This window comes from Bombina bombina, chromosome 11 (assembly GCF_027579735.1).
Source record: "Bombina bombina isolate aBomBom1 chromosome 11, aBomBom1.pri, whole genome shotgun sequence".
In the NCBI taxonomy this organism is placed as follows: Eukaryota; Metazoa; Chordata; class Amphibia; order Anura; family Bombinatoridae; genus Bombina; species Bombina bombina.
Window position 1 is genome coordinate 47,494,033 of NC_069509.1, and position 21,586 is coordinate 47,515,618.

At 41.2% G+C, this 21,586-nt stretch overlaps 1 protein-coding gene across 1 annotated transcript in view; it reads left to right on the plus strand.

Annotated features, from left to right (window-relative positions):
• The window catches only part of PRKCB (protein kinase C beta), a 440,365-nt gene that overhangs the window by 199,131 nt on the left and 219,648 nt on the right, over positions 1-21,586 (plus strand). The window contains 1 exon segment of the mRNA XM_053694189.1: positions 20,899-20,981. Coding sequence (XP_053550164.1) covers positions 20,899-20,981 — 83 coding nt within the window.

The following is a 21,586-nucleotide window of genomic DNA, read 5'->3' on the forward strand; positions in this document are numbered from 1 at the left end:
TAGGCCTTGCTCACACCTATAACCTCTTCCTGCATTAGGCCCTGCTCACACCACTAACCTCTTCCTGCATTAGGCCCTGCTCACACCACTAACCTCTTCCTGCCTAAGGCCCTGCTCACACCACTAACCTCTTCCTGCATTAGGCCCTGCTCACACCTCTAACCTCTTCCTGCATTAGGCCCTGCTCACACCGCTAACCTCTTCCTGCATTAGGCCCTGGGTAACACCTCTAACCTCTTCCTGCATTAGGCCCTGGCTCACACCTCTCCCTGCATTAGGCCCTGCTCACACCTCTAACCTCTCCTGCATTAGGCCTGGCTCACATCTCCTAACCTCTTCCTGCATTAGGCCTTGCTCACACCTCTAACCTCTTCCTGCATTAGGCCCTGCTCACACCTCTAACCTCTCCCTGCATTAGGCCTTGCTCACACCTCTAACCTCTTCCTGGCATTAGGCCCTGCTCACACCTCTAACCTCTCCCTGCATTAGGCCTTGCTCACACCTCTAACCTCTTCCTGCATTAGGCCCTGCTCACACCTCTAACCTCTCCCTGCATTAGGCCCTGCTCACACCTCTAACCTCTTCCTGCCTATGGCACTGCTCACACCTCTAACCTCTTCCTGCATTAGGCCCTGGCTCACACTCTAAACCTCTTCCTGCATTAGGCCCTGCTCACACCTCTAACCTCTTCCTGCATTAGGCCCTGCTCACACCTCTAACCTCTTCCTGCATTAGGCCCTGGCTCACACCTCTAACCTCTTCCTGCATTAGGCCCTGCTCACACCTCTCCCTGCATTAGGCCCTGCTCACACCTCTAACCTCTTCCTGCATTAGGCCCTGCTCACACCTCTCCCTGCATTAGGCCCTGCTCACACCTCTAACCTCTCCCTGCATTAGGCCCTGGCTCACATCTCTAACCTCTTCCTGCATTAGGTCCTGGCTCACACCTCTAACCTCTTCCTGCATTAGGCCCTGGCTCACACCTCTAACCTCTCCTGCATTAGGCCTGGCTCACACCTCTAACCTCTTCCTGCATTAGGCCTGGCTCACACCTCTAACCTCTTCCTGCATTAGGCCCTGCTCACACCTCTAACCTCTTCCTGCATTAGGCCCTGCTCACACCTCTAACCTCTTCCTGCATTAGGCCCTGCTCACACCTCTAACCTCTTCCTGCATTAGGCCTTGCTCACACCTCTAACCTCTTCCTGCAATAGGCCTTGCTCACACCTCTCCCTGCATTAGGCCCTGCTCACACCTCTAACCTCTTCCTGCATTAGGCCTTGCTCACACCTCTAACCTCTTCCTGCATTAGGCCTTGCTCACACCTCTAACCTCTTCCTGCATTAGGCCCTGCTCACACCTCTCCCTGCATTAGGCCCTGCTCACACCTCTAACCTCTCCCTGCATTAGGCCTGGCTCACACCTCTAACCTCTTCCTGCATTAGGCCCTGGCTCACACCTCTAACCTCTTCCTGCATTAGGCCCTGCTCACACCTCTAACCTCTCCCTGCATTAGGCCTGGCTCACATCTCTAACCTCTTCCTGCATTAGGCCCTGGCTCACACCTCTAACCTCTTCCTGCATTAGGCCCCTGGCTCACACCTCTAACCTCTTCCTGCATTAGGCCTGGCTCACACCTCTAACCTCTTCCTGCATTAGGCCCTGCTCACACCTCTAACCTCTTCCTGCATTAGGCCCTGCTCACACCTCTAACCTCTTCCTGCATTAGGCCCTGCTCACACCTCTAACCTCTTCCTGCATTAGGCCCTGCTCACACCTCTAACCTCTTCCTGCATTAGGCCTTGCTCACACCTCTAACCTCTTCCTGCCTAAGGCCCTGCTCACACCTCTAACCTCTTCCTGCCTAAGGCCCTGCTCACACCTCTAACCTCTTCCTGCCTAAGGCCCTGCTCACACCTCTAACCTCTTCCTGCCTAAGGCCCTGCTCACACCTCTAACCTCTTCCTGCCTAAGGCCCTGCTCACACCTCTAACCTCTTCCTGCCTAAGGCCCTGCTCACACCTCTAACCTCTTCCTGCCTAAGGCCCTGCTCACACCTCTAACCTCTTCCTGCATTAGGCCTGGCTCACACCTCTAACCTCTTCCTGCCTAAGGCCTTGCTCACACCTCTAACCTCTTCCTGCATTAGGCCCTGCTCACACCTCTAACCTCTTCCTGCATAAGGCCCTGCTCACACCGCTAACCTCTCCCTGCATTAGGCCCTGCTCACACCTCTACCTCTTCCTGCCTAAGGCCCTGCTCACACCTCTAACCTCTTCCTGCATTAGGCCCTGCTCACACCTCTAACCTCTTCCTGCATTAGGCCCTGCTCACACCTCTAACCTCTTCCTGCATTAGGCCTGCTCACACGCTAACCTCTCCCTGCATTAGGCCCTGCTCACACCTCTAACCTCCTCCTGCCTAAGGCCCTGCTCACACCACTAACCTCTTCCTTCATTAGGACCTGCTCACACCTCTAACCTCTTCCTGCATTAGGCCCTGCTCAACACCTCTAACCTCTTCATGCCTAAGGCCCTGCTCACACCGCTATCGTCATCAACTTTGGTATTATTTCGCCCACTTAGTATTATGATCCTATTTTCAACCATTTAACGGGTTAGGCTGGTTCCATTATGCTTAGCAAGTGCATAACATGGGGTCCTCTGCCTGCTTCCTGGTGCCATGCACGTTCAGCTAAACCACTCAGCCTGATGTAGGCAGACAGCCGCTGTCACTTGCAAATCTGTTTTTCTGGTGAGGTTCCCCCGTATCCTCCTCCTCCGCTCGTAGGCACAGCTAGAGCACACAATTCAGCAGCTCAGCAGCGAGATGCAGCATTTCTGAGCTGCTTCCCTGTGCATATTTATTTAGTAATAAAAACTGACAAGCATTTTATTTGTTTTTCCACTTCTTTTCGAATGAGCTGGTGCTGGAAAAAAATGAACTATCCACCCACGGAGCCTGTACAACATCAATGAAATAGTGATTTCTTTTTTCTTATCTCAAACGTGTGTGAGTGAGATTATATTCCGACAGATCCATTTACTGCGGGCTGAGCAAGATGGTTTGTGTGCAGAATATTTTTCTAGAATTGTATTGACAAATCATATCTGTTCATTATCTGAATTTGTTTATTTTAATACCTATGGTGGTTTTAAAGGTTTTATTCCATGTACACATGAAAATGCACAGACTTTTCTGTTTGTAAGACTATATAAATGTATCCTTTTAAAGAGGCATACATGTGCAAAAAATACTTTATTATTGTGTGTTTAACCCCTGCAAAGCAACATTGCTTTACTAGGAGCTAGCTTGAATGCATCCGGTGAGCCAATGGTAAGAGGCATATGAGTGTAGCCACCAATCATCAGCAAGCCCCCAGTAGTGTATTACAATTCTTGAGCCTACCTAGTTCCGCTTCTAAATAAAGGATACCAAGAGAACGACGTACATTTGATAGCAGAAATAAACTGAAACAACTCCTTAAATTGCATGCTCTATCTGAAACATAAATGTTTAATTTGGCTTTTATGTACATTTAAAGACGAGAGATGCTCAGGTGTAGGTGGAGAGCTCAAGGTTAGTTTCAAAAGAACATAAATGTCAAATCTAAAATGCACAGTAGTGCATTTGAGATTTGATTACGGGTATTTTGCAATACAAATGCATTTTTAAGAATATTTCTATTGGAGTTGCTACCACAAGGTTCTGTGATAACTTGCAGTGCATGCAACCCCCCAAACATACTTCCGTAGCAGACCTCCCAACTGTCCTGGTTTGAGAGTGACAGTCCCCTAATTCTGAACTCTGTTCCGCTGTTTCTCTGAAACAGCATATGTCCCTATTTTGTAAAATTATCTTTAGCCACACCCATGAGCCATATAGACATGCCCACAAACTATCAAGACACACCCCCTCTCACCACAGCCCTGCCCCCAAAGTGGCAATGGACCCCTTAAACCTCCTTGGTCCTAATACCCAGCTACAAATGTTGAGAGGTATGTAGTAGACTAGATGCACCTCACCTGTCTTTTTTGCATGCTTCGATTGGCTGTATGGACTGCAGATTTATACTCTGTGGGTTAAGGACATAGACCCAGCAAGAACTCATATTGGAATTTTTATTTTTATTTTTATTTAATTTTTTTAGGCTCATGCATATTGCCAAAAATCTATTCAAAATTTGAAAGTGTCCTAAGGATTTGTACAATTTAGTGAAACCATTAGCCCTTAGCAAATAGGAATTGTAATTTATTTCTCTTGCTACAGAATTCTTTTAATTCTAAATAAATCTAGGCAAGTGTTCACGTCTTCTGGCTACTAAGTCGATTTAGATAATAAAGCTGCACATTTTAGGGAACGTTGGAAGTTCAGATGCAGAACTAGGACATAATGACAACCTGCTGTTTGCAGCTGTGGTCAGACAGCATTGTTGCTTCTTGTTGGCATTGTGTTCTGCTGGTCTGCAAGCAAGACGAGAACCTAAAAAATTCCTTCCCTGCTGCACAAGCATTTTGCTTTAGTTTCCTTAATGCAATATGTAACTACCAATCCCTTAATCTAACTTAACACAGCTAAACTTAACAAATTAGTAACAAGTAACGTATGGACAACATTTGTTTGAGAGAGAAAACCAGTTTTATCGCCTGATGTCGTGTCGATTTTAATAAATCCGACCAAAGCATTAATTTAAAGGTGGCGGCAATCAGCTTTAAACTATGGTAGTCTTATTAACCCATGACTAGATGATCAGTGGCCCAGACATGCTGACACTGAGTGGAGTCCGGCTTGTACGCCCTTTTGACAAAGAAAACAATCATTATAAATTATTTGGTCCGTCACATACCCAAGGAGAGACCTCCAGGCCCTGTCCTGAAGCCGTCGCTCAACTTGTCAATGGCTATCACTTGCTCACTCTCTCTGCCTGCTGTCTGAGCTGTGACCAACCACCTAGACGAGGTGCCATAGTAACTAGCAGCAATAGCACCATGAACAGAGTTCTCCAGCATGTCGTTTACCCCGGAAAGAGAAATATAACGGTCTTTGCACTTAGCGAGCCCAGGTTGTCTAACCCTCCTTGAGCCACCATAAAAAAATCTAGCATCCTTACAGGAGCCGTAAATTATTGTCAGTCCTCAGGGAGGGAGGGCTGGGAAGCTTCAGACGCCTCAGGAGGAAAAGGTCAAATTGAAACTATCTTCACCTCTTAACTGGTAAGTCTACACCCTTACACTTGCAACAATGTTGCATACACCTCTCACACACACACTTTGCTCCTAAGTGCATGAACCCTTAGGTGCTCTTCATGCTAGAGGGCCCTACATTATCTTTCTTGGTTACACAAGGTCCTCACTGGAGCGTTAATCATCATGTGACAGCCATTAGCCAATTACAGACTAGTATTAGTATACACTCTGAATGCTCAGTAGGAGCTGGTTCTTTAGAAAGTGCATATACAACGATTGTGCAAAACTAGATAATGGAAGTAAATTGAAAAGTCTTTTATGACTGCATGCTCTAAAGTGAAAATGAAACGTTCATGATTCAGATAGTGTCCCTTAAAAGACATGAAACCCACTTTTTTTTTCTTCCATGGGTCAGATAGAGAATACAATTTTAAACAACTTTCCAATTTACTCCTGTTATCCAATTTGCTTCATTCTCTTAGTATCCTTTGTTGAAGCAGCAATGCACTAATGGGAGCTAGTTAACACATTGGGTGAGCCAATAACATGAGGCATATACGTGCAACCACCAATCAGCAGCTCCTGAGCCTACCTAGGTATCCTTTTCAACAAAGGATACTAAGAACAAAACAAATTAGATAATGGAAGTAAATTGGAAAGCTGTTTAAAATCACATGCTTTATCTGAATCATGAAAGAAGAATGTTGGGTTTCATGTCCCTTTAAGGAACAGCCAAGTTTGAGAGCCGAACCCCCGTGTCTTATTTCTCAGGTTTAAGGTCCTTTGAGAATAAGCCTGCAGTGATTTCCTGGAACAGCAGAATAAGCCAAACGTGCGTAAAGAAATGTGCAAGTCACTGAGCGCGATCTGCCACTGCACAGGCCAGCAAATAGAAGTGTAATAGTCTGCTGGCAGCATATCTCACCTGTGTACATTCCTATAGGACACTACTAACTAACTGCACTGCATAGACCATTGTTATAACTGGAATGCTTAAAGGACAGGAAACCCCAACATTTTCTTTCGTGATTCGGATAGAACACACAATTTTCCAATTTACTTCTGTTATTAAATTTTCTTCATTCTCTTGTCATACTTTGCTGAAAGAACAACACATCAATTGGCTAGTTTGCAGCATTTGGAAAACCTCTAAGGTACAGAATTTGCTTTTTGGCCTCTCTAGGGAGTGTGGGAAAAGTAGGTGTTTTCATTACCCATTAGGCATGAATCATAGAGATAGTCCAGCCTTTCTTTGCAGAGTGAAACAATCAGGCTTTTTAGATGTATATTTCAGCAAAAGCAGACAGAATAAAAACATAATTGTTGCTTTAATTCTGTAATTAAACATTTTACATGAACATTAAATATTGAATCTAATGTCCCTTTTAAAGGCCTATTAAAGGGACAGATAACGCCAGAATTTTTGTTGTTTTAAAAGATAGATAATCCCTTTATTACCCATTCCCCAGTTTTGCACAGCCACCCTGGTTATAATAATATACTTTCTCTTGTTAAGTTTGTTCAGTCCACGGGTCATCCATTACTTATGGGATATACTCCTTCCCAACAGGAAGTTGCAAGAGGATCACCCAAGCAGAACTGCTATATAGCTCCTCCCCTCACGTCATATCTAGTCATCTCTTGCAAGTCTCAACAAAGAAGGAGGTCGCGAGAGGAGATAGGAGTTTTTTTTACCTAATTATTCTTCAATCAAAAGTTTATTATTTTAAAATGGCACCGGAGTGTGCTGTTTTTTCTCTCAGGCAGTATTTAGATGAAGAATCTGCCTGCGTTTTCTATGATCTTAGCAGACGTAAACTAAGATCCACTGGCTGTTCTCGCACATTCTGAGGAGTGGGTAACTTCAGAAAAGGGAATAGCATGCGGGGTCCCCCGCAAATGAGGTATGTGCAGTATATATTTTCTAGGAATGGAATTGACTAAGAAAACACTGCTGTTACCCATATGATGTAGTACAGCCTTTAATGCAGTAGTAGCGACTGGTATCAGGCTGATAATGTATGCGCAGTTGAGTTATTTTCTAGGGACTAGAATTTGACTGAGAAAATACTGTTAATACTGAAATAATGTATGAGCCTTAACTGCAGTAGAAGCGACTGGTAGCAGGCTTAGTGATAACTTTGCATAACACTGGAAAGTTGTTTTTAAAACGTTTACTGGCCCCTTTTTAGCGCCTTGTTGCGCAGTTAAAATTCTAGCACAGTCTTCCTGCTTCTTCCTCCTTGATCCAGGACGTCTCCAGAGAGCTCAGGGGTCTTCAAAATTCATTTTTGAGGGAGGTAATCAGTCACAGCAGACCTGTGACAGTGTGTTTGACTGTGATAAAAGCGTTAAATCTTAAATTGATTATCCGTTTTTGGGTATTGAGGGGTTAATCATCCGTTTGCTAGTGGGTGCAATCCTCTGCTAAATTCATACATTTACTGTTAAAATTGTTGGCTATAACTGAATTAGTTCATTGTTATTTCAACTGTGACAGTTTTTTGTGTTTTTAAAAGCGCTGCAGCGTTTTTTTCTATTGCTTGTAAATTTATTGAAAGATTTTTTCCAAGCTTGCTAGCCTTCATTGCTAGTCTGTTTAAACATGTCTGATACAGATGAATCTACTTTTTCATTATGTTTAAAAGCCAATGTGGAGCCCAATAGAAATATGTGTACCAATTGTATTGATGTTAATTTAAATAAAAGTCAGTCTTTACCGGTAAAGAAATTATCACCAGACAACGAGGGGGAAGTTATGCCGCCCTTCCTCAGGACAGGGCCAAATCAAAGGCCAAACAGTCTAATTTTCGTGCCTTTCGTAATTTCAAGGCAGGAGCAGCATCAACTTCCTCCGCTCCAAAACAGGAAGGAACTGCTACTCGTTACAGACAGGGTTGGAAAGGCAACCAGTCCTGGAACAAGGGCAAGCAGGCCAGAAAACCTACTTCTGCCCCTAAGACAGCATGAAGAAAGGGCCCCCTATCCGGAAACGGATCTAGTGGGGGGCAGACTTTCTCTCTTCGCCCAGGCCTGGGCAAGAGATGTCCAGGATCCCTGGGCGTTGGAGATCATATCTCAGGGATACCTTCTGGACTTCAAAACTTCTCCTCCACAAGGGAGATTTCATCTGTCAAGGTTATCAACAAACCTAATAAAGAAAGAGGCATTTCTACAATGTGTACAATACCTCTTAGTAATGAAAGTGATCCACCCGGTTCCGCGGACGGAACAAGGGCAAGGTTTTTACTCAAATCTGTTTGTGGTTCCCAAAAAAGAGGGAACCTTCAGGCCAATCTTGGACCTGAAGATCTTAAACAAATTCCTAAGGGTTCCATCATTCAAAATGGAAACTATTTGAACCATCCTACCCATGATCCAAGAGGGTCAGTATATAACCACAGTGGACTTAAAGGATGCCTACCTTCACATACCGATTCACAAAGATCATTATCGGTACCTAAGGTTTGCCTTTCTAGACAGGCATTACCAATTTGTAGCTCTTCCCTTCGGGTTGGCTACGGCCCCGAGAATTTTTACAAAGGTTCTGGGCTCGCTTCTGGCAGTACTAAGACCGCGAGGCATAGCGGTGGCTCCGTACTTAGACGACATTCTGATACAAGCGTCAAGTTTTCAAAATGCAAAGTCTCAAACAGAGATAGTTCTAGCATTTCTGAGGTCGCATGGGTGGAAAGTGAACATGGAAAAGAGTTCTCTGTTACCACTCACAAGGGTTCCCTTTCTAGGGACTCTTATAGATTCTGTAGAGATGAAGATTTACCTGACGGAGTCCAGGTTATCAAAAATCCTAAATGCTTGCCGTGTCCTTCATTCCATTCCAAGCCCATCGGTAGCTCAGTGCATGGAAGTAATCGGCTTAATGGTCGCGGCAATGGACATAGTGCCATTTGCGCGCCTACATCTCAGACCGCTGCAACTATGCATGCTAAGTCAGTGGAATGGGGATTACTCAGATTTGTCCCCTTTACTAAATCTGGACCAGGAGGCCAGAGATTCTCTTCTCTGGTGGTTGTCGCGGGTTCATCTGTCCAAAGGAATGACTTTTCGCAGACCAGATTGGACGATTGTAACAACAGATGCCAGCCTTCTAGGCTGGGGTGCAGTCTGGAACTCCCTGAAGATCGTGGACTTAGGAGGAGAAACTCCTCCCAATAAACATTCTGGAATTAAGAGCAATATTCAATGCTCTTCTAGCTTGGCCTCAGTTAGCAACACTGAGGTTCATCAGATTTCAGTCGGACAACATCACGACTGTGGCTTACATCAATCATCAAGGGGGAACCAGGAGTTCCCTAGCGATGTTGGAAGTCTTGAAGATAATTCGCTGGGCAGAGTCTCACTCTTGTCACCTGTCAGCGATCTACATCCCAGGCGTGGAGAACTGGGAGGCGGACTTTCTAAGTCACCAGACCTTTCATCCGGGGGAGTGGGAACTTCACCCGGAGGTGTTTGCTCAACTGATTCTTCGTTGGGGCGAACCGGAGCTGGATCTCATGGCATCTCGCCAGAACGCCAAGCTCCCTTGTTACGGATCCAGGTCCAGGGACCCGGGAGCGGTGCTGGTAGATGCACTAGCAGCCCCTTGGGTTTTCAACATGGCTTATGTGTTTCCACCATTTCCGTTGCTACCTCGACTGATTGCCAGGATCAAACAGGAGAGAGCATCGGTGATTCTGATAGCGCCTGCGTGGCCACGCAGGACCTGGTATGCAGACCTAGTGGACATGTCGTCCTGTCCACCATGGTCTCTGCCTCTGAGGCAGGACCTTCTAATTCAGGGTCCTTTCAACCATCCAAGCCTAATTTCTCTGAGGCTGACTGCATGGAGATTGAATGCTTGATTCTATCAAAGCGTGGTTTTTCGGAGTCGGTTATTGATACGTTAATACAGGCTCGGAAACCTGTTACCAGAAAAATGTACCATAAGATATGGCGTAAATATTTATATTGGTGTGAATCCCAGAGTTACTCATGGAGTAAGTTTAGGATTCCTAGGATATTGGCTTTTCTACAAGAAGGTTTAGAAAAGGGTTTATCCGCTAGTTCGTTAAAGGGACAGATTTCTGCTCTGTCTATTCTTTTACACAAACGTCTGGCAGAGAATCCAGACGTCCAGGCTTTTTGTCAGGCTTTGGCTAGGATTAAGCCTGTGTTTAAAACTGTTGCTCCTCCGTGGAGCTTAAACTTGGTTCTTAAAGTTCTTCAGGGTGTTCCGTTTGAACCCCTTCATTCCATTGATATTAAGCTTTTATCTTGGAAAGTTCTGTTTTTGATGGCTATTTCCTCGGCTCGAAGAGTCTCTGAGTTATCTGCCTTACATTGCGATTCTCCTTATCTGATTTTTCATTCAGACAAGGTAGTTCTGCGTACTAAACCTGGGTTTTTACCTAAGGTTGTTTCTAACAGGAATATCAATCAAGAGATTGTTGTTCCATCATTATGTCCATATCCTTCTTCAAAGAAGGAACGTCTTTTGCATAATCTGGACGTAGTCCGTGCCCTGAAATTCTACTTACAGGCAACTAAAGATTTTCGGCAAACTTCTTCTCTGTTTGTCGTTTATTCTGGTCAGAGGAGAGGTCAAAAGGCTTTGGCCACCTCTCTCTCTTTTTGGCTTCGTAGCATAATACGTTTAGCCTATGAGACTGCTGGACAGCAGCCTCCTGAAAGGATTACAGCTCATTCCACTAGAGCTGTGGCTTCCACCTGGGCCTTTAAGAATGAGGCCTCTGTTGAACAGATTTGCAAGGCTGCAACTTGGTCTTCACTTCATACCTTTTCAAAATTTTACAAATTTGACACTTTTGCTTCTTCGGAGGCTGTTTTTGGGAGAAAGGTTCTACAGGCAGTGGTTCCTTCTGTTTAATGTTCCTGCCTTGTCCCTCCCATCATCCGTGTACTTTAGCTTTGGTATTGGTATCCCATAAGTAATGGATGACCCGTGGACTGACTACACTTAACAAGAGAAAACATAATTTATGCTTACCTGATAAATTTATTTCTCTTGTAGTGTAGTCAGTCCACGGCCCGCCCTGTCTTTAAGGCAGATCTAAATTTTAATTAAACTCCAGTCACCACTGCACCCTATAGTTTCTCTTTTCTTGTCTTGTTTCGGTCGAATGACTGGATATGACATGTGAGGGGAGGAGCTATATAGCAGCTCTGCTTGGGTGATCCTCTTGCAACTTCCTGTTGGGAAGGAGAATATATCCCATAAGTAATGGATGACCAGTGGACTGAACACACTACAAGAGAAATAAATTTATCAGGTAAGCATAAATTATGTTTTTTAGCTCTGTGATTAACTTGTATCTAAGCCTCTTCTGACAGCCACCTGATCACATGACATTTTATTTATTATCTATTGCCTTTCATTTTAGCCAATTAGTGCAATGTCTTCCACAATCCACGGGCATGCTCACAGTTATCTATATGGTTTACATGAACTAGCTCTTTCCTGTTGTGAAAAGCAAATACAAAAGCATGCGATTAGAGGTGGCCTTCAAGGGCTTAGAAATTAGCATATGAGCCTTCCTTGGTTTAGCTTTCAACTAAGAATACCAAGAGAACAAAGCAAAATTGGTGATAAAAGTAAATTGGAAAGGTGTTTAAAATTACATGCCCTATTTGAAACATGAAAGTTTTTTTTTTGGATTTGACTGTCCCTTTAACTACTGTAGAATTGTATAATCTACAAATGCAAAGTAAAAAGATAATGCAATAGCACTTAGCCTGAATTTCAAATTTAGTAGTGGATTTTCTCCTGACAAATTTCAATGTTGTTTAAATTTTCCCTGCCGCCTGTATCATGTGAGAGCCATCAGTCAATCAAAAATTGCATAAAGACACTGAACTCTTGCACATGCTCAGTAGGAGCGGGTGCTTCAGAAAGTGTGGATATAAAAAGACTGCCCATTTTGATAATAGAGGTAAATTAGAATTATGACAGTTTGACCTTAGTCTCTTTAAGAAACAACATAACAGATTTTATAAAGATATAATCAGAGTCCCCTGGTCCCGGGCAGATAAGATATTCCAGATGGCCAGTAGCAAGTTAAAGGGACATGAATCCCAACAGTTTTCTTTTGTGATTCACACAGAGTGTATGATTTTAAACAAACATCTAATTTACTTTTATTATCACATTTTCTTTGTTCTCTTGGCATCTTTAGCTGAAAAGCAGGGACATATGCTCAGAAGCGTGCACGTGTCTGGATCACTATATAGCAGCAGTTTTGCAAGAATATCATCTATTTGCAAGAGCAATAGATGGCAGCACTATTTCCTGCCATTTAGTGCTTCAGACACCTACTTGGGTATCTCTTCAAAAAAGAATACCAAGAGAAGCAAATTAGAAACCTGTTTAAAATTGTATGTTCTGTCTGAAATACAAAAGGAACGTTTGATATCTATTTAAAAACCTTTAGCTTCCTATTATAATGAGTGTACTAGTTAACTTGTCTTTCCAAGCCTGGAAATAATGTTCTTTATGTAACCAAATAGATAATGATGACCCTCCTGTCTGCCAATACAGATTTACTTTCCCTTTAAAATTGAATCCATCTGCTGCCCTTGTTAACATCCCCTATTGTTCGCAAGTTACAGTCCTCTTGATCCATTAAGTGTTTTCCTCTATAATTTTGTTTTGTTTGTTTTTTTTCCCCCCTGAATCCCTCTGTGAGTTTTTGATAACTTTATTATCCAAATAATAATAGGATTTACAAATTAACTTTCTTATTGGGCTGCTCAGTGTGCTGCGGCGGTGCGTTCCTTGTCGCTGTTTAATTGGAAACGACGCTCTTTATATGTCCCTGGTGTCTCTACATTACTGAGAGTCGGGAGCCGCTTGGTGCATTACGATCAGGCAGGTCACCAGCATTCAGTGCGTTTGCACTAGGAGCCTTTGCTCCATATGCCAGATATGAAACAATAATTCCAAATACCCAGTAAGTGCTCAGTTATTTCAATTTGTCTAATTCAGTTTTTTTTTGCTCGGAGGGAACACATCTGTTCAGTGTTCCTTTTACTTGATGCAGTGCAGATTTTGTCTAGCAGACGGATATCTGAATTTTTGCAGCAGGTTATTAACCTTTTGGTTGTCAAAGAGAGCCAGCGAACAAATTAAATAAATAATGAAAGTATATTGCAACAATTTGTGGTTCAGACCAATTTAAAAAAAGTTACCAATTGACTTTTATGATCAAATTTGCTTCATACCCATGATATTCTGTGATGAAGAGATACCTAGGTAGCATCTGGAACACTACATTACAGGAAATAGTGCTGCCCTCTAGTGCTCTTGCAAAATTGCTGCCAAATAGTGCTCCAGATATGGGCCGGCTCCTAAGCTTATGTTCCTGCTTTTCAACAAAAGATACCAAGAGATGGAAGATAAATGTATAATAGAAATAAATTAGAAAGTTAAAGGGATACTAAACCCAAATTTTATTTTTAATTCATGATTCAGCTAGAGCAGCAATTTGAAGTAACTTTCTAATTTACTCCTATTATCAATTTTTCTTTGTTCTCTTGCTATCTTTATTTAAAAAGCAGGAGTGTAAAGCTTAGGAGCCGGCCCATTTTAGGTTCAGCACCCTGGATAGCGCTTGCTTTTTGGTGACTTCATTCAGTCAACCAATAAGCAAGCGTAACCCAAGTTATGAACCAAAAATGGTTGCTTTTTCAAATAAAGTTTATAAGAGAACAAAGAAAAATTGATAATAGGAGTAAATTAGAAAGTTGCTTAAAATTGCTGCTCTATCTGAATCACAAAAGAACAATTTTGGATTTAGTGTCCCTTTAAGATTGCACACTCTATCTGAATCACGAAAGAGCAATTTTGGATTTTGTGTCCCTTTAAGATTGCACACTCTATCTGAATCACGAAAGAGCAATTTTGGATTTTGTGTCCCTTTAAGATTGCACACTCTATCTGAATCACGAAAGAACAATTTTGGATTTAGTGTCCCTTTAAGATTGCACACTCTATCTGAATCATGAAAGAAGACATTTAGGTTTCATATCTCTTTGAACATTGTATGTTGCAGCCGCAAACTGTGTTTTTAGAGACAAAAGGGAATGTGCGCAAGTGAAAGCATTTGGGAAACACTAGTTCTGTTTAATTGGATGTTTTGTCCTCAAATAATGTAGAGTTTGTTTGAAACTGTAACTCTTCCGATACCTGCACTCTAGGAAAATCCTATGGGGCAATATTCACACTTAGCTGATCTTGCAACCCTTAGGGAAACCATTGTAGTCTGTTATGTGTTCCAGCAAAATTCTGTCCTGGTGGAATATTTGTTCCCTTTATCGCAGGAGATGTTTAGACGTTACACGTTACATGTATCTTGTTACTGAGAAGGACAAATCACAACAACTATTGTGATGAAAATGGTACACGACAAGCATAATGCCGTTCAAGCATGCAAACCTGTTAAAGGGACATACAATGCAGAAAGTAAACCTGTAAACATTCTATCATTGCACTCTTGCTTGCTAATATCAATTAAACACATAGTTAAAGTCGGCTCCAGATCAGAAACAAAATAGCTAACCATTGAAAATAGAAGCGTTTTAAAACTACACACAATTCTGATTTCAGAGAGGGGTGATTAAAGGGGTGCTGTTTAAGCTTACTTTAAATGTACTTTTGTTATCAATTTTTTCTTTATTGAAAAGCATACCCTGGTAGACTCGGAGCAGTGTACTACTGGGAACTTGCTGCTGATTGGTGGCTACACATATATGCTTATTGTCATTGACTCACTAGATGTGCCCAGCTAGCTCCCAGTTGTGCATTGCTGCTCTTGATCTGATTTTACCTGCGACTTTTGGGGGTTAAACACATAAGTTTATGTAGCTAAGGAACATTTTTTTGAAACCAATAAAACAATGAACATATAAGTGAGATTCTCTATTTTTTTTAGACACAACAAAAATAGTATATAATTAATAATCCTTTAATTAAAGGGACAGTAAAGTCCTAATTAGACATTCATGATTTAGACAGAACATACAATTTTAAACAATTTTCCAATTTACTTCTATTATTTAATTTGCTTCCTTCTCTTGTTATCCTTTGCTGAAAGGTTTATCTGCAAAAGCTAAGGAGCAGCAAAGAACCTAGCTTCTAGCTGCTGATTGGTGGCTGCATATATAAACTGATTGTCATTGGCTCACCAATTTGTTCAGGTTGAAACCAGTAGTGCATTGCTGCTCCTTCAACAAAGGATATCAAGAGAATTAAGCAAATTTGATACTAGAAGTAAACTGGAAAGTTGTTTAAAATTATATGCTCTGTCTAAATTATGAATGTCTAATTATGACTTTACTGTCCCTTTAATTAGATGCTTATTAATTATATACTTTTTGTTGTGTCTAAAAAAACAGAGGATCTCACTAAATATGTTCATTGTTTTATTGGTTTGAAGAAAAGAAAAAAGTTCCTTAGCTACATTAACTTGTGTGCTTAAAAAGTCACAGGTAAAATCATGAAAGAACATTTTTGGGTTGAATGTCCCTTTAAGAAGCGTCAGTAATCAGACAGTACATCTCCCATATAGCGCAGTGTTCTAGTCCCCATATAAAATGCCTCTGCCAGGCTTCTGAAGCTCTGCGCTAGTCAGGTGAGCGCTGCACGGTGGATGACTTTGCAGCTGCCTGTGGGAGGTGTGGAGGTGACAAGACCATGTATATTTAATAGCATTTTAAATTATTAAGCATGAAAGGAATCCTCAAAGGAGTAAAAGGAAGGGGCATAACTCCCCCCTGCAGGTTGGGCCTTTTCTGAGAGCTGTTGCATCCACTAATCAAGCAGAAATGTTGCGAAATGCTAATGAATTCAGGGCGTAGAAGGGCAGCCACGCAGTCCTCTGCTGATTATAACAAAGTCTTGGAAAGAACAGGGCCGTATCCCGCGGTGAGCTGTGCGAGTCTCATTCTCCTGTTACGCTTTCGCTGTACATCCTTTTCCGTGCGTACAGACCACTCACTGGAACTAATCTCCCAGTCTTTGAAAGCTGGTCAGAGAATCAGGTTAATTGTAGTTAAAGGGATACTATGGGGTAGAAATAACAGGCCATGTTTTATTAGGACATTTTATTTTTTAACAAATTCCCTTCTTTTGCTGTGTGTTTAACCCTTAAGGGTTAAACCCATTTAGTCAAAACGGAACTGTTAGAACACCTTCAGTCTGCTCCAGATGAGGAAATGGCCAGTGATTGGAGCATACACATGTATGCCTGCTTCTGATTGGCTAAACAGTTGTGACCTCATCTGGAGTGGCAAAGGAGCACAACTCTCTATAATTAAATACTGCAACCAGTAGAGGACCTACTCAACAGAAGGCCCCAATGCATTTTTTGGGCCCCCAAAAATGAATCAATAGTAATAATATACATGCTGCTTTATATAATGATTTTGAGGATAGAAAGATAGATAAACCTTCAACCTAATAAATAAACGGTTCCCCTGCATTACAGTTGTACACATTCTGCACACTCCTGTGTATTGACTGGCTGTACTGGGCCCCTAAGTATTTGGGCCCCTGTGCCTCCGCACCTGATGCACCAGTGGTAGTTCCGCCCCTAACTGCAACAATCTCTTTTAATTGTAAAAAAATAATATTGTTGATTTTCTTAAAGGGATATGAAACCCAAAAAAATGTCTTTAAGGATTCCGACTGAGAATATCATTTTAAACAACTTTCCAATTTAATTCTGTTAATTAAATTTGCTTTGTTCTCTTAGTATCCTTTGTAGGAGGAGCATCAATGCACTACTGGGAGCTAGCTGAACACATTGATAAGCCAATGACAAGAGGCATATGTGCAACTACTAATCTTTCAGAGTATTAGTGTTTTGAGCATTCTGATAAAAGCTCACCACCTTTTAATTTGCTGGTAAAAAAATGCGATCTCTAGGGCGGATACGTTTTTAGATAATTACACTGGGATTTGAGAGACCTCTTCATACACGCACAGGGAACGTCCATGTTCAGCCCATTTTACGATAAAACGTCAATTACGCTTTGTGTTTTGTATTTATAAGTACAATTTGTATGTTTCTTGCACAACAATTCTCCCCTTTAACTTGTTCCCAATGATCCATTTTACCTGCTGGAGTGTATCACATTTTTTACAAGTAGCTTGTTTACCCTTATTTCAGTATTTGAAATAGATAATTTAGCCTGTGGTATCCCCACCTGTACTGAAAGTTTCTATACATAAGTCCAGGATATTGACAGACAATGTAAACACAGCCAGCAGAAGAAGTTACACTCCTGGTGGGGTGTAGAAGAGATAACTAATACAATTATAATTTTCTATTGTTCTCTCTAAGTATACAGCTTTGGTTTACAAACATATAAAATAAAGAAGCAAGTGTGTGTACACAAAGTGATAACATTAGAGATAGATTTTTACCTGCAAGCTCAGCCCATTGTAAAATGCAATTTCTCATACATTATATACTCTGCAGCTGGTATAGCAAGTCATTGGAAATGCATTAAAGGGATACTGAACCCAATTTTTTTCTTTCATGATTCAGATAGAGCACAACATTTTAAGCAACTTTCTATTTTACTCCTATTATCAATATTAATTTGTTCTCTTGCTATCTTTATTTTAAAAGCAGGAATGTAAATCTTGGCAGCCAGCCGATTTTAGGTTCAGCACCATGGATAGTGCTTGCTTATTGGAGGCTTACGTTTACCCACCAATACGCAAGCATAACCCAGGTTCTCAACCAAAAATGTGTTCCTATGCATCACATTCCTGCTTTTTAAATAAAGATGGCAAGAGAACGAAGAAAAATTGATACTAGGAGTAAATTAGAAAGTTGCTTACAATTTCATGCTCTATCTGAATCATGAAAGAAAAAATCTGGGTTTAGTGTCCCTTTAAGGGGGAAAATTATTTTACAGTATACTGTCCCTTTAAATTACTATTTACGCTCTGCATGTTTAATGCACTTTATTCCTTTGTAATTTACCTAAAAATGTTACAGTTTTGATGAAATATGATTTTTGGTGAAGAATTTTGTTGTGATTGTTAAACTGCAATTTTTCCCCCTGAATATTTTTGTGTGAATGGTTCAATTATTGGTTTCGTATGATTTTTGAATTATGATTTTTCATTGTGCACTTTTGCAATGTCTGCATCTCCTTCCCATATAAAATGCTGTATACGCCACTTAGCGAGACACCGGTTTTTAAGGGTAAAATGTATATTTAGATAATTCCACCAGGAAAATAGATCATGGAATGAGTTTTAAATGTGAAAGGCGCACCTATTGGGGAACCTTATGGTCACTTGAAATGGAAGAAATTAGAGAGGGTGCAAGTTTTGGGAGGAATGCAGGGAATGTTACACTTTCATGGTAGATAGAGCATGCAATATTCAGTTTACTTTCTATGATCAAATGTATTTTTGTTCAATTGTAACTTTTGTTGAAAGGTTCAGGAGCATTAATGCACTTCTGACATCTAGCTGGTGATTAGTGGCTACGTATAAATGCCTTTTGTCTTTAGCTTATCCAATTTGCTCAGCTAGCTCCCAGTAGTGCATTGCAGCTCTTTAGCTGATTTTAACTTTGTGTTTACCTTTGCATGTTAAACACATTAGAGCTTTTCCTTTTCACATTTCTATGTTCCCTTAAACAGTGTTTATGCTGAAACCCTAATATTGCAGTGAGCTCTCACTTTCTCTCTGTTCGTTAGCAGCAGTTTGCTGCGTTGTCCAGTGCCTATTGGTAACGTTCACCTCCTGTGTCTCTTCTAGTTTAGCATTTAAATGAACATATGTATATCACACACAACAGCTGTATAAATGTACATTTTTCAGTTTTTCTTACAAACCATATCCAGATAGGAGGAGGCGGCACACAGTTAAAAGTAGGAAGGAGGCAGAGGCATTTTAAAGCGCTACGGAGGGGTTAATTTATCATCCCTGCAGGCGAACTGGTTTGCAAGTAGGGAACCTGTCCGCTTGCGCTCGCCACTTGCAATGTTTTATCACACGGCAAAATGTATCATTGCACAAGAGGATTCTTGCGCAATGCTGCCCCCTGCTCCAGTGCAACCAGTTTTGCTAGAGCAGGGGATGTCAGTCACCCTGTAAGTGTTGGGGTGATTGATTTTGCCGCTTTTGAGGTGTTGAAGAGGAAACAAGCACTTTCTGCTTCTTAAATATGTGGCAGCCGACTCTCTCATACAGACCTGCTCCACATAGCTGGAAAAGCTGCCCCTATAGAAAGGTAAAACAGCAATGTTGCATGGGTGCACTACAATAAGCATTTTTGCAATATGCTTCCATTAGCAAAAATGCTTCTAGTAAAAGTTATTTCTTTTTTTTCTGCAGCATACGCACATATCCTGTAAGGGCTGTGCACCAGCATTCAAACAAGATACCTCAGAGAGTCAGCAGTGACAGGTATGACAACAAATGACGTCTTCAGAAGCAACACTCACCAGCACCAGCTCTCTGAGAAGGTGTCGTGTTTGAATGCTGATGCACAGGATATGTGCGTATGCTGCAGAAAAAAGTCATAACTTTTACTAGAAGCATTTTTGTTAATAGAAGAATATTGCAGAAATGCTTATTTCAAATTGAAATGCACCTTGCACACACATTTTTTTTTTTTACCTTTCTATCCCTTTAACAACATTGCATTTGTGCTACTTCGGTGTATCCCAGCAGTTTAAAGGGACATTAAACACTAAATAAATTATAGATAGAATGATGCATTAAAATGAAAGATTAGTCCATAACTAACATGTAGATGTATTTTTTAAAATTCCATCAGTTGTTTAAACATTGACAAAATAAGTGTAAAGTTGTAGTGTTGATAAAACAATGGAAGCTGCCATGTTGTAACTTAGGTTACCTTCTCTGCTGTAGCCAATTAGGGACAGTTATAAATAGGTCACTAGAGAGTGCAGCTAATGGCTGTGTGGGATATAACAGTGTTCTGCACTTCCATTTCTAACAGGAACTGGAAAGCTCACAATTTCAGATTGGAATTACAGGAAAAGGGGACAAAATAAATAAGCAAAGTATATTGCATAATTTTTTTATACAAGGCAGAAAATGCTGTGATCAGAGATGTTATTATAGAAAATGCAGCATGTCTGCAGAAAGAATGGGGCACATGCAGGAACTGTTGGCTGATCGCTTTGCATCTGGCTGTTCTCTTCAAACAGCACTGTGCTCTGGCTGGAGTAGGTTTTCTTTAACACAGTGAATCCAGAACTAAGTGCTGTTTGCAGAGAACAGTCAAATATGCAGCAGTGCAGTTATTGTTGACTGGCTCTCAGGGATTTTTTCACAAGACATTTTAAAAACTTAATTTAATGTTTTCTTTGCAGCTAATTTGCAATGCAATTTTCAACTGGTGCAATATATTATAAAACTTTAAACATTGCTTTATTGTCCAGTTAATTAACACTGCCTAATTTAAAATTGTATTTTATTTTAAAATGATCTGCAGAATTGTTTTTACTAAAATAATCAGAAAGTGGAGATAACGTTCTGCCACTGGGTATATGATTTATCATTTATATTACTATCTCAGAGTGTTTAATGTCCCTTTAAAGGGTTAACAGGGAATATGTAGAAACTTTTTAGAAATCTTTTAAAACCTAACATTAATTTCATAACCCGTTTTAAATGAAGTCTTATCTCTTATGTCTGCAGTGTGCTGCTTCGTGGTACACAAACGCTGTCATGAATTTGTCACGTTCTCCTGCCCTGGGGCCGATAAAGGACCTGCGTCTGATGTGAGTATTCAGCCTGAAACAAGTAAAGCCGCATCAGATAACGCTGATTAAATGAGATATTTGTTCCCTCCAGAGCAGTTAGTTAGTTTAGTCCTGTTTTAGTTGTACTCTAAGCTGCACTCTCTTGTTTTACTCCTTTGGTAGCCTATAAGATTTTTGCTTAGATTGTAAGCTCTGTGAACCAGTATTTCTCCACTAATGCTGCAAAAGATGAGTGTCTGGTAATCCCCTTTAAAAGGGCAGTGCAGTCTGAATTAAATCCAGAAAAAAATGTATTATTTGCCTGCATTTCCTGTAATTTAGCAATGCAATTAGTGCTTCTTATCACTGCCCTATGAGAGCCTGGGGTGTGTCTATCATACTGAAATATGCTGCCTATTTTAGACCCTGTTATGTGCTATAAAGTGATTGCTTAGAGCAGTGCACAAGCTCATTTACATTTTGGTTCTGATTGGTCACAGGAATAGCGATAAGATAAACATGTGATGTGCTGATACTTACACACTGGGGAAACTGTGCATAATAACATAGAAACATAGAATTTGACGGTAGATAAGAACCAAAAAGGCCCATCAAGTCTACCCATATTACAGGTTACTGTTCCT